This window comes from Engystomops pustulosus, chromosome 2 (assembly GCF_040894005.1).
Source record: "Engystomops pustulosus chromosome 2, aEngPut4.maternal, whole genome shotgun sequence".
Lineage (NCBI taxonomy): Eukaryota > Metazoa > Chordata > Amphibia > Anura > Leptodactylidae > Engystomops > Engystomops pustulosus.
The window spans coordinates 117,000,119-117,013,470 of NC_092412.1; the positions used below are offsets into that span (position 1 = coordinate 117,000,119).

The following is a 13,352-nucleotide window of genomic DNA, read 5'->3' on the forward strand; positions in this document are numbered from 1 at the left end:
GTAAGCTAGAGGAATGTCCCAAGAGTGAGAGAACGTGTCTAGATGTTCCTTCTCTCCTTTTACTAGCGAAAAGTAGCGATGTTCTATTTTGTTGCGAACAGATCTATTTGAGGGTTGCCCCAGAGAGATATTAGATTTTGAAAAATCTCTTCTTTTAGACACCAGTCGTTCGGGAGAATTTTCTTCAGGCTGAGAAAATCTGCTTTTATATTTTCTGTTCCCTTTAAGGGAGTGACTGATATTGAAATTACATGATCTTCCGCCCACGAAAATATACGTTGAGTCAGAGAATTCAGAAGTGGAGATCTGGTACCCCCTTATCTTTTTATATAAGATACTGTTGTCGTGTTGTCTGACAGAATCAGGAGGTGGTGATGAGCTAGGAGAGAAGTGTTTGAATTGAGAGCTTCCCATACTGCCCGCAATTCCCAATAATTGGAGGATCTTCTTGCAGTTTCTTCCGTCCAAGTGCCCTGGTAAAAATGGTGAGGCAAAAATGCTCCATCCTCTCCGACTTGTGTTTGTCTGAATCAAGATGTAAGGACTGTTTGTCCAGAATATTCCTCTCCTCAGGTTTTCTTCTTATAACCACCACATCAGATCTTTCTTGACAGCAGGAGGAATCAAAATCTTTCTGTCCAGATCCTCTTGATTCCTGTTCCAGGATTTCAGAATCAACCTCTGAAGTATTCGGGAATGAATCTGGCACCAGGCTAGTGAAGATATGCATGCTGTTAGGGACCCCAAGCTTCTCTGATTGAGATCACAGATCTTCTCCTGAACTTCCTTATATGCTCCCTGATGAGGATTCCCTTGTCTTGTGGAAGGAACGACATTTGGCAACTTGCGTTTAAATTTACACCTAGGAATTTTCTGTAGACAATGGTTTCTTCACCATTTGGTTTCTTCACCAAAAAAAGAGAATAGAATCCAGATTTTTCCTGATCTTGTGGGACAGGTATAATTACACCTGATGACAATAAAGACAATGCTTCTCTTCAGATTAGACTGTGAGACATAAAGGACATAGAAGTAGAAGGTGACATGTATTTCGTAGGAGGAAGTTTGATAAACTTGATTTTGTACCCGTGAAGCAACAGGGATTTGAAGTTCTCTGTCCACCTTTCCCAGAATTTCAACCATCTACCTCCTACCATGGCTTCATTGCTTATATTTGGATAATTTGGGGCGGAGAAAAGAAACCTTCTTTCTTTACTACCTTTCGGGTAGCTCCAGCGACCCCTTTTCCCTTTGTCTTTATACGTGTCTTTTTGACTCGTGAAGTCACGAAAGAGCATTTTGTTAGGTGTTGGTTTTTCTGGAAACCCTTTCTTCTTATCCACTGTTTTAACCACAGTGCTCTCATTGTTGAATTAGTGAGCGCTCCTTCCTTTGAAGAAAAACGAATCTGCCAAGAATCTTGGTGTTCCTTCCCTAATATGGGATTCTAATTAGTTCAACCAATAAAGCAAATTTCTTTCAACAGATGTAGCAGCTAAATTGGATTTTAGACTCAACATGGATGTCTCCCAGGCCTTCCTTAATAGAGAATCCGATTTTATGTCCATTGGATCTTTAAATTGTGTTGCATACTCAAAAGGAAGATTCGTTTTCTTCACAATTTTTGTAAACTGTCCACTTTTGGGCAGGTGTCCCACAGTTTTGACTCTTCTGGTTCAAACATTAATCTTTTCCTGAAATTTTTAGATACAATTATCCTTTTTGCTGGTTCACACCATTGTTCAGAAATCAGCTCTTTTAAGATGTCGTAAAAAGGGAATACCCTCTGACGTTTCGCCTTTAAACCAAAAAAATAATTTCTCTTCCCTGGATTTGGTAGGAAGAACATCTATCTCCAGGGTCTGTCAGATAGCTTTCAGAAGGTTTTCTAATTCATTTAGCTGAAACAGGTGTCTTGTATCGGTGGTTTTAACAGACTCCTGGGAATCCACTTGATCATCCTCGAACACCGAACATGACGGAGTTTCTGAGTCATTATCATCATCAGATGGAGAAGAATCAGGTTCTATTCTAGGTTTTATACTTGGGGGAGCCCTAGACGTAGCTGCTGCCATAGATGACATGACTTTTTCCTCAATAAAACCTTTCAGTTCCTCCAGAAATTACTATTTTTCTTCTCTCATGTAGTTATCAATAAATGACTTGCATATCGTTTTTTTTATACGATTCAGGCATAGAATGGAAACACGTTGCATTTTTTAACTCTACTTTTTTCAGATTTTTCGGGTCTTTCAGGCCTGCTTGCCTTATCCCCCTTATCCTCCTTGCCTTTTCCCCTAGACCCCTGGTCTTTTTCCTAGAAAGGCAAGCGGAGGATAATAAGTGACCCGATACTTTTGCACACAGTAAAACCAATTGCTGCACAATAACCCCACTTACAAAGACTGGAGGGTGCAGGAAAGTCGGGTCTGCTTCATCAGTCATCACAAGACCACGGAAACACAGTGCAGGAACACAGCATATATCACCATACATCTTAGACATAAGATCAATGTGACTAGCCCGCTTAAATACCTTAATGGGGTGCCCATCCCCCATTGAAGAGGCTACCTCGCATGTTCCGGTTCCCAGAGATGCATTGCGCCACTTTTTGGCACCATTTCCGGTCGCAGACGGAAGTCGTCATTCGACCTCGAGGGATGCCGGGAATTGTAGTTTATTCGGCCACTGCACATACAAAGTCCAGATCGCGGCGGCTAACTGAAACAGACCAGTTAAAGCTTGAGGGAGAGCCGAAGCCGACCGAGAGCCCAAGCCTGCCGGGATGTAGCGAAGACTGCATACCCGTGAGTAAATTCGCCACCCCTCTCCTTACCCCGGAGGAGAGAGGGCAGCTCTCTTTTCCTGACCTCAGCAAGGACAGGAAGAACACTGGCGGGAGGATGCAGGGAGGGAACCTTTAACCTCTCTTCTTCCTGTCCCTGCAGTGGTCAAGGGGCATCCTCCAGGTGGGCCGTCATGGGGGAAAGTACAGTAATAGAAACAATGAACTCAAGATGGCACCGAGATCTTAAACTTGGTGAAACATATAGCTTGAAATCCAGCACACATTGTTGAGTAAAAAATATTATACTTGCTTTATTGATCCAGGGGTAAAACCACATATGAAAGTATACAGCTTGCATCACAGACTGAAGCGTTTCGACATGATAGTGTCTTTATCAAGGTCTACATAAAATGTGAGCGGACAAACTATTTGTAGTAACCATGCATAGAAGGACCTCCCCCTACTGACGGAGAACACCCGTCACGTGATCGGAGAGGTCCGTGGCACAATCGTGGGTCACGCCCCATTAAGGCTAAAATGTTATCAATTCATGGAGAAACAAGATGGAATATACAACATTGAACAAGGTAATGATATGGAAAAGGAAAATTGTTATCATAGACGGTACCAACATTGATGTATAATATATGCTCGTCCGAAATGCAAAATACAGGTTGTTAAAATTAGTATTAATTACACATGATAACATTATGCAGTTATGAAGGAAAAAGGCATAGAAAAATAGCTAAAATAGCTAAAAATAGCTATCTTGAATCCATGTGAATTATTATACATATAGCTAAAGCGCATCCCAATGTAGGCTTTCCTGAAGGAGGAAGGAACGAGAGATATTAATAAGAAAGGATGATATCTTGTCTAGCGTTTAGACCTTTGGGTATCCTTGTTTCCAAAGAAAAAATCCAAAAGGATTCCCTATTGAGTAATTTTCTCTGGTGGTCCCCCCCCCCCCCCCTAGGTGGGCGATTAACCCTTTCAATTGCTTGCCATGTGAATCCTGAGCAGTTTTTATCGTGTACGTCTCTAAAATGTAGTGAGACTGCCGATATATTGAATGCATTGTTAGAGACATCGGATAGATGCCTACGTAACCTAATCTTCAACGGACACATGGTGCAACCAACATATTGCACCCTACATAAAGAACAGGAAATAACATAAACCACATAGGTGGTGTTACAGTTGATGTATGATTTGACAGTATGTTGTTGTCCTGTGGAGTATGATAAAATACTATTTCCTGGTGTAACATAGGAGCACATCTTACATACCCTGTGACCACATTTGTGGTTACCAGGGTATGCAAGCCAGGGGGAAATCTTTACATTCTTGCTTTGGTACAAACTAGGGGAGAGTTGGTTACCCAGGGTTGGGGCTCTTCTAGGAATGAATCTGACTCCATCCTTTATTAAGTTATATAGTTCTGGATCTTGTGCGAGAATGGAGAGATTCTTCCTAATTATACCTTTAATTGCATTAAATTGTCTGCTAAACGTTGTGCTAAAGGTAAGATGAGTGCTGCCCTCACTACCCTTTTTATTGTCATTTTTATTGAGTTCCGGGGTAGGTCAGACCTATTGATCTCTTTAATGTGTTTCTCTGCTTTCTAAATAACATCCATTCGATACCCCCTACTCTGAAGTCTGAGTGACAAAGATTGAGTCTCCAGTTCAAATGTATGATCATTTGAACAATTCCTTTTCGTTCTGACTAACTCCCCAAAAGGGATATTATGTTTAACGTGTAAGGGATGGCATGAGGAAGCCAAAAGTATGGAATTCCCTGCAGTGTCTTTTCGATAGTAATATGGACACGTTCTTGAACTCCTCTAAGTTCAATATCCTGAAACGGGACACTAGTCCCCCCCAAAGTAATATGTAAAAATCAAATTCATGTCATTCTGGTTCAGGTAGAGGGCAAACTCCTGGAAGAGAGATTGAGTGTCGGCCCACACCCACACCAGGTCATCTATATATCTGCCCAACCACCTAATAGACGCCCTGTGTGGGTTGTCGGCCGAGAAAATGAATCTCTCCTCCCACTGTATCATGTAGATGTTGGCAAATGATGGGGAAAACTTAGCCCCCATAGGAGCGCCCTCTACCTGAAAGAAGAATTGTCCATTAAACAGAAAAAAATTGTTTTCAAGTAAAAACCGTGTAGCCATAAGCAAGAACTCTTTTAATTCATCAGTATAGTTGCTGTAAGCATCCAGATGTTTACCCAAGTAAGTCAAACCTAAGTTATGGGGAATAGACGAATATAATGCTGGTACGTCTGTAGTCGCCCAACTATAGGAGTTGCGCCATTCCAAGTTGTCTACTATTTGTAGAACATGTTTAGTGTCTCTGAGGAATGTGGGGGAGACTCTCGTGAGGGGTTGAAGAAAACGATCTACCCAGGAGCCCAGCCTTTCTCCAAGGCTACCTATGCCTGCTACAATAGGGCGTAGTGGAGGTGGAAATCTGCCCTTGTGGGTTTTGGGTAGAGAATGGAAAATGGGAGTGGTGGGATTTTTTACATATAAGTATTCCATAATTTTACTATCCAGAACTCCCATGCTTAAACTTTCCTGGAGTAACTTTTTCAATTTGAGCTGGCATGCCGTAGTGGGGTCACTGTGCACTCTTCTGTAAGTGTCTGTGCTACTTAACATAGCCATATTTTCCCTTTCATAAAGGGTAGAACTGAGAATGACCACTGACCCCCCTTTATCTGCTTGCCTCACCGTAATATCAGTATTCTCCTTTATTTGTTTGAGAGCGCATCTTTCTTCCTTGGACAAATTAAAGAAACCTTTATTCTGTTTAGCAACACTATTTTTTAGTTCAACAAGGTCCCTTTCAATGGCTTCAATGGCACCGAGATCTTAGACCGCACCTCAAAGTTTTGAGGCGAAGGAATATGAACGTGACGTCAATCTGAGATAGCAGAAAGTTCTCCAATCAAGAGAGCTGGGAACTCTGATGTTATGATTAGTATTCTCCTCCTCTTCTGCTTCTTTTTTATTCTTCTATATAGACTTGTGAAACCAAATAAAGTTTGTGCAGTGCTGATCTGACCCGGGCAATAGCATGTCTTGTATCAGCGGTGGTCTGATTCATTTCCTTGCGACCGTGCACACATGCAATAATTTAATTATTTGAAACACTGCCAACGCACACTAAAAGAGGATATCTTAAATCCTACCCTAACACACACACACACATATGTATATATATATATATATATATATATATATATATATTATATATAATAAAGTATACATATAGGGTTCTCCTTAACTCTCTTATGCAGAGGACTCCTTGAAGCTTTGATCTCTTCTCGCATAACCAGCCGTAATTCATACAAAATCTCTTCTTTCAATATTTTTCCAAACAATCCCTGCACAAGCTCTTTTTGTAAGAAACATCAACCCTCCCGGGCAACCCTGGAGTCCTCAAGTAGGACTTACGAGGAGGCAGGACAAGGGTAGCCCCGGTGGAGCAAGCACCCCGGCAGGTACGGGACTCCCCCTTTGCCCTCCACCCTGGAGGAGAGAGGTTTACTCTCAACCCGATCCATGTAGGGACAGGAAAAACACTGGAGGGAGGTTGAGGGTGGGGCCTATTAATACTCAATTTCCTGTCCCTACAGAGGAAGGGGAAGCAACCTCCAGCGGGCCATCATGGGGAACGATATTGAAAATAAAGATTGTATAGCCATTAAAAAGTGACAGTGCTTAATATGCTCTGAATGCGCAGCTTCCCTTCAATGCCCTGGCGTGTGCCCATGCAGCAGTTTACCAACACATATGGGGGATTGTTATACACCGAGAAATAGGGCATAAAACTTTGTGGAGCGTTTTGGCATTTTATCCACCGAGAATGTGTTCATTTTTTGGAAAACATTCATTTAGCCAAAAAAAATATATAAATAAAAAATAGAAATTTCAAAATTTCACACAATTTAGTTTTAACCCCTGTAAATCAATTAAAGGGTTAAACTTCATAAAAGCAAGTCCCTCAATAGCACGATTTTGCATTTATGAAAATGTGAAAGACCGCAACTAAAGTACAAAGCCCCATAACCACCGACAAAAATGAGAGAATGCGTAAAAAGCCATGTCAACATAAAGCAGACTTTTGAAGGACGCTATGGGTGAATCATATGGCTGGTTTAGCCAGACGCAGGGGAAAAAAATTATGAATTAGATTACTTACCGGTAATTCTATTTCCGTCAGTCCACCATGACGGCCCCACCTGGAGGATGCCCCTTGACCTCTGCAGGGACAGGAAGAAGAGAGGTTAAATGCTCCCCCCCACATCCTCCCGCCAGTGATTACAAAATAACCATGCTGAGGAAGATACAACCAGATTTATTAGTATGTTTGCACCACATACAATTCTTATCTGAAAAGCAAAATCACAGAAATGAAATTTCCAACTGGGTGGGAATATATAGGCCGTCATGGTGTAACACCTTGCGCCCAAATGATAAGTCTTTTGATAAGTGCAAGTCCAGTCTGTAATGTTTAGAGAATGTAGTAGATGAAAACTAGGTTGGGGCCCTGCAAATCTGGTCCAGCGATGCTCCTCTTCTCTCCGCCCAGGATGTGGACATAGCCCTGGTCGAGTGTGCTCGGATTCCTGGCAGTATTGGTATTTTATGTAGGTCGTAGCATGAAGCAATCGCCCGTTTCAGCCATCTTGCAATAGTTGCTTTAGACACCTTCCTCCCCTTGTTTTCCCCCTGAAATTGGATAAAAAGGCTAGAGTCAATACGCCGGGGCTCAGTGGTTTGTAAGTACTTTATGACTGAACGTCTTACATCCAAAGAATTCCATTCTTGTTCTCTCCCCAAAGAAGGATTTTCACAGAAGGAGGGCAGGATAATCTCCTGATTCCTGTGAAAGTCAGAAACCACCTTGGGAACAAAATTTGGATTGTCTAGAATTTTCATGTAGGGTTCCCTAATCGATATAGCCTGAAGTTCACCTAACCTTCCGGCAGAAGTGATGGCTATCAGGAATACGTCTTAAACGTTAGGTTTCTTATACTGGAGGAGTCAATGGGTTCGAATGGTTCTTTCACTAAGGCATTCAAAACTAATGTTAAGTCCCATGCTGACTATTTCTTAACAGTCTGGGACTTCAATCTAGAAGTCGCTTTAATAAACCTTTTGACCCACCTGTGTTCTATAAGGGGTTGGTCGAAGAAAGCACTAAGCGCCAACACCTGGACCTTCAGGGTGCTGGTAGACAACCCCAGCTCCAAACCCCTCTGGAGAAACTCGAGTACCTGTAAAACATTAGGGTTAGACTGGGAAGGTGGACTGTCCTTACAGAAGGAACAGAACTTCTTCCATATTTTATGGTAGATTGCAAACGTGACAGGTTTCCTACTTGCCTTCAGGGTCTTAATAACCTCAGACGAAAGTCCTTGAGATCTTAGATATACAGCTGTAACCTTCCCGGATTCGGATGATGGATTGGACCCTGATGCAGTAAGTCCCTTGACAACGGAAGAATGACTGGGCCTCGTGGTGACATCCTTCTCAGGAGTGGATACCAGCTTTTCTTCGGCCAGTTTGGGCAAATGAAAATAGTCCTGGTGTTCTCCTGGAATATCTTTCCCAGGACCCTGGCGATCAGGGGAATAGGGTGGAAGGCGTAGGCTAGTGGAATGTCCCAGGAGTGAGAGAACGCATCCAGCTGTTCCCTGTTCTCCCCTTTTTCTAGAGAAAAATAATGATGGCACTTGGTGTTTTCCCTTGTTGCGAACAAATCTACTTGAGGATGACCCCACAAGGTTGTCAGTTCTTGGAAGACCTCTTCCTTGAGACTCCACTCGTTCTGGAAAATTTTTCTTCTGCTTAGAAAATCTGCCCTTGAGTTCTCCGTGCCCTTTAGATGAGTGGCTGATATTGACAGGGTATGGTGCTTTCGGTTCCAGGATCTTAGGATCCACCCCTGGAGAACTCTGGAGTGAGCCTGACACCAGGCCACTGAGGAGATGCAGGCTGTCAGAGATCCCAAGATCTTCATGGCTTCTCTGATGGAGATCACCGATCTTTTCCTGAACTTCGTTACTTGATCTTTGATGTGGTCTCCCTTATCCTGTGGAAGGAACGACATTTGGTAACTTGAGTTTAAGTTTACGGCAAGGAAATTTCTCACTGTAGCTGGTGAGAGTTCTGATTTCTGATAATTAAAGGGGTATTCTCGTCTGGGCATTAACATTCAGTTTGATTAATCTGCCATTAATAAACATTTCTTCAATTAGATGTTATTAAAAATAATGTTCCTGTGTGGAGATAATTTCTCATAAATGTAGTCATATGGTCCCTTAGAAACGAGATAGCTTCCCCGGATACGGCCACCTCTGCTGGAGTGATTGCACAAATAAACAAAAGGTTATTGTATATAAAATGTCCTGGAGTTACTACATGTCGCACAGCCACCCTATGGTAATGATTGCTCAATCCAGGAGGTCCGGCAGGACCCTATAGCGCAAGTCTGGCCACCGCTGCCAGAGTGCTACGTGGTCGTATCCGAGGAAGCTATCTGGTTTCTAAGGGACAAAATGGCTATGTTTATGGGAAATTATCTTCACACAGGAACATTTTTTTTAATAACATCCAATTGAAGAAATGTTTATATATGGCAGATTAATGAAACTGAATGTGAATGCCGAGACGAGAATACCCCTTTAACTATCCATCCCAATTTCTCTAAGGTTTTTAGGGTGAGATCTCTTGAAAAGAGTAAATGCTCTCTGTCTTGGCCAATGATAAGCAAGTCGTCTAGGTACGGGACGATCAGTACATCCTGTAGCCTGAGAGACGCCACCACCTCTGCCATCACCTTTGTAAAGGTTCTTGTTGCTGAGGATATTACGAAGGGAAGTGCACAAAACTGGAAGTGTAGTGTAGAACCCTCTGGAGACAGGACAGAAAACCTTAGAAATCTCTGGGAGAAAGGGTGTATAGGGATGTGATAGTACGCATCTCTTAAGTCTATAGTGCACATTAATGCGTTTTTGTGAATAATGTGTGTGGCTGATCTTACAGACTCCATCCTGAATTTTCGGTAGATGATAAACTCGTTGAGACCTCTCAGGTTGATAATCAGCCGATTTGTGCCGTTCGGCTTCTTCACCAAAAAAAAAGAGAAGAGTAGAATCCAGATTTTTCCTGATCTTGTGGAACAGGTACAATAACACCAGAAGACAATAGGAAAGATACTTCTTGCCATATTAGGCTGTGGGATGTAAGTGACATAAAGAAGGTGGCATGTATTTTGTAGGGGGAAGTTTGCAGAACTCGATATTGTAACCGTGTAGTAATATATCTAAGACCCAGGGATTTGAAGTGATCTCTGTCCATTTTTCTCTGAACCTTAGCAATCTTCCCCCTACCATGGCATCATTGTTTTTTGCTTCTATTTGGGTCTGTTGGGGCGGAGAAGAGAAACCCTCTTCCTTTACCTCCTTTTGGGTAGCTCCAGCGTCCACGTTTCCCTTTGTCCTTGTACGAGTCCTTCTGACTTTTGAAGTCCCGAAAGGGCTGTTTCTTGGGCGTTGACCTTTCGGGAAAGCCCTTCTTTTTATCTGATGCTCTCTCAAGTATAGCATCCAGTTCTGGCCCAAATACGAACTCCCCTGAGAAAGGAAGGCTGCACAATTTCGCTTTCGAACAGATGTCCCCATTCCACTGTTTCAGCCACAGTGCCCTTCTTGTGGAATTAGTTAGTGCCCCCTCTTTGGGGGAGAATCGGATTCCCTCAGCCGCAGAATCTGCCAGGAAAGCTGTTGCTGATTTCAGCAGTGGAAAATTTTCCAGGATCGTTGACCTTGGTGTTCCTTCCTTGATGTGGATTTCCAGTTCGTTTAACCAACACAGCAGGTTCCTTGCCACCGATATGGAAGCCAGATTTGTCTTCAAGTTAAGCATGGATGTTTCCCAGGCCTTCCTTAATAGAGAGTCCGACTTCCTATCCATTGGGTCCTTTGGTTGTGCCGCATCCTCGAAAGGTAGGTCAGTTTTTTTTAACAATTTTCAGGATCTGCAAATCCATTTTTGGGCAAGTGTCCCACACTTTGGACTCCTCAGGTTCAAACATAAGCCTCTTCTTGAAGTTTTTGGATACAATGATTCTCTTCTCTGGTTCACGCCATTCCTCCGAAACCAGCTCCTTTAAGGTGTCATTCAAAGGAAATACCCTCTGACGCTTTGCCTTCAGACCGCCAAATAATTCCTCCTCCTTAGACCTGGGAGGAAGGACCTCCTCAATCTCTAGGGTCTGTCTTATTGCCCTCAGAAGACCATCAAGTTCCTCAAACTGAAACAGATGACGCGTATCTTCTGCTTTTTGTGAGTCCGTTGGATCATCACCTTCTATAAATCGAACATGAAGGAGTTTCAGAATCGTTCCCCTCCCCAGACAGAGAAGAATCCGGTTCTATTCTAGGCTTCTTACTCGGTTGTGGCCTGGATGTAGCAGCAGCCACTGATGAACTTATTTTCTCCTCAATAAACCCCTTCAATTCATCTAAGAAGGACGTTTTTCTACCTCTATCATAAAATTGTCAATGCATGACTTGCAAATCGTTTTTTTTGTATGAGTCAGACATAGAGTGAGAGCACGTTACATTTCTTAAATCTACTTTTTTCAGGTTTTTCAATCACAGAGCCGGGGAAGCACAGCACAGGAAAGGTTTCCACAGAAACAAATACACAGCGTCACACAAAGATCCTAGACCTGAGATCAGCGTGACCAGCCCGCTCCAGCTGCCTTAAATACCTTAATGGGGAGCCCATCCCCCTTCTAGAGGCCACACGCCCGTGCTCCCGTTCCCAGGAGTGCATTGCGGTCCTGTGATCCGCTACTTTCAGCCGCGGCCGGAAGTCGTCATCCGACCTCGAGGGACGCCGGGAAATGTAGTCTCTTCAGTCGCCACACGTACAACCTAAGATCGCGGCCAGGGGAAACGGACCGGACAGCAGCGACAGGGAGGGCCGGAGCTGACCGAGTGCCCCAACCCGCCGGGGATTAGCCAGATGGTCTACCCGTAAGTAAAATCTTCGTCCCCGGACCCCCCCCCCCCTGGAGGAGAGAGGGCACCTCTCTTGATCTGCCTCAGCAGGGACAGGAAGAACACTGGCGGGAGGATGCAGGGGGGAGCATTTAACCTCTTCTTCCTGTACCTGCAGAGGTCAAGGGGCATCCTCCAGGTGGAGCCGTCATGGGGGACGAAGCGGAAAAGAGACGTTCCAAAGGCGCAAGTTAAAACTCTTATGGTGGGTTGAATTCCATTTATTTGAAGATAAAACAGCGTGACAACAAGATTCGCACCTTTGCCATAGATGGTTCATCAGGATTGTAGCTCAGTGTGCACTGGTGTGTTCTAGAGAAAGTGAATGGAGTTCTCTGTTGTGGTGCCATATATACACTCACTGGCCACTTTATTAGGTACACCATGCTAGTAACGGGTTGGACCCCCTTTTGCCTTCAGAACTGCCTCAATTCTTTGTGGCATAGATTCAACAAGGTGCTGGAAGCATTCCTCAGAGATTTTGGTCCATATAGACATGATGTCATCACACAGTTGCCGCAGATTTGTCGGTTGCACATCTATGATGCGAATCTCCCGTTCCACCACATCCCAAAGATGCTCTATTGGATTGAGATCTGGTGACTGTGGAGGCCATTTGAGTACAGTGAACTCATTGTCATGTTCAAGAAACCAGTCAGATGATTCCAGCTTTATGACATGGCGCATTATCCTGCTGAAAGTAGCCATCAGATGTTGGGTACATTGTGGTCATAAAGGGATGGACATGGTCAGCAACAATACTCAGGTAGGCTGTGGCATTGCAAAGATGCTCAATTGGTACCAAGGGGCCCAAAGAGTGCCAAGAAAATATTCCCCACACCATGACACCACCACCACCAGCCTGAACCGTTGATACAAGGCAGGATGGATCCATGCTTTCATGTTGTTGACGCCAAATTCTGACCCTACCATCCGAATGTCGCAGCAGAAATCGAGACTCATCAGACCAGGCAACGTTTTTCCAATCTTCTACTGTCCAATTTCCATGAGCTTGTGCAAATTGTAGCCTCAGTTTCCTGTTCTTAGCTGAAAGGAGTGGCACCTGGTGTGGTCTTCTGCTGCTGTAGCCCATCTGCCTCAAGGTTCGACGTACTGTGCATTCAGAGATGCTCTTCTGCCTACCTTGGTTGTAACGGGTGGCGATTTGAGTCACCATTGCCTTTCTATCAGCTCGAACCAGTCTGCCCATTCTCCTCTGACCTCTGGCATCAACAAGGCATTTCCGCCCACAGAACTGCCGCTCACTGGATGTTTTTTCTTTTTCGGACAATTCTCTGAAAACCCTAGAGATGGTTGTGCGTGAAAATCCCAGTAGATCAGCAGTTTCTGAAATACTCAGACCAGCCCTTCTGGCACCAACAACCATGCCATGTTCAAAGGCACTCAAATCACCTTTCTTCCCCATACTGATGCTCGGTTTGAACTGCAGGACATTGTCTTGACCATGTCT

The 13,352-nt window shown here is 43.7% G+C and overlaps 1 protein-coding gene across 1 annotated transcript; it reads right to left on the reverse strand.

Moving 5' to 3' along the window:
• Positions 1-7,165: 7,165 nt before the first annotated feature.
• LOC140117049 (uncharacterized) lies at positions 7,166-10,787 on the reverse strand. The gene is made up of 4 exons (XM_072133481.1): positions 10,274-10,787; positions 9,856-9,939; positions 7,977-8,898; positions 7,166-7,538 (listed from the first exon to the last, which is right to left on the reverse strand). Exons 1-4 carry the CDS (start codon positions 10,785-10,787, stop codon positions 7,487-7,489), a joined length of 1,572 nt encoding a protein of 523 aa, XP_071989582.1. The 3' UTR covers positions 7,166-7,486.
• Positions 10,788-13,352: the final 2,565 nt, after the last annotated feature.

Coding starts and splice junctions, on each gene's coding strand:
- LOC140117049 (XM_072133481.1), bottom strand. CDS start 10,787: ATGGATAGGAAGTCGGACTCTCTATTAAGGAAGGCCTGGGAAACATCC. Junction 9,940..10,273: donor CTGGAGCTACCCAAAAGGAG/GTAAAGGAAGAG, acceptor TTTTTGGTGAAG/AAGCCGAACGGCACAAATCG. Junction 8,899..9,855: donor GAAAATTCAGGATGGAGTCT/GTAAGATCAGCC, acceptor CCACAGGATAAG/GGAGACCACATCAAAGATCA.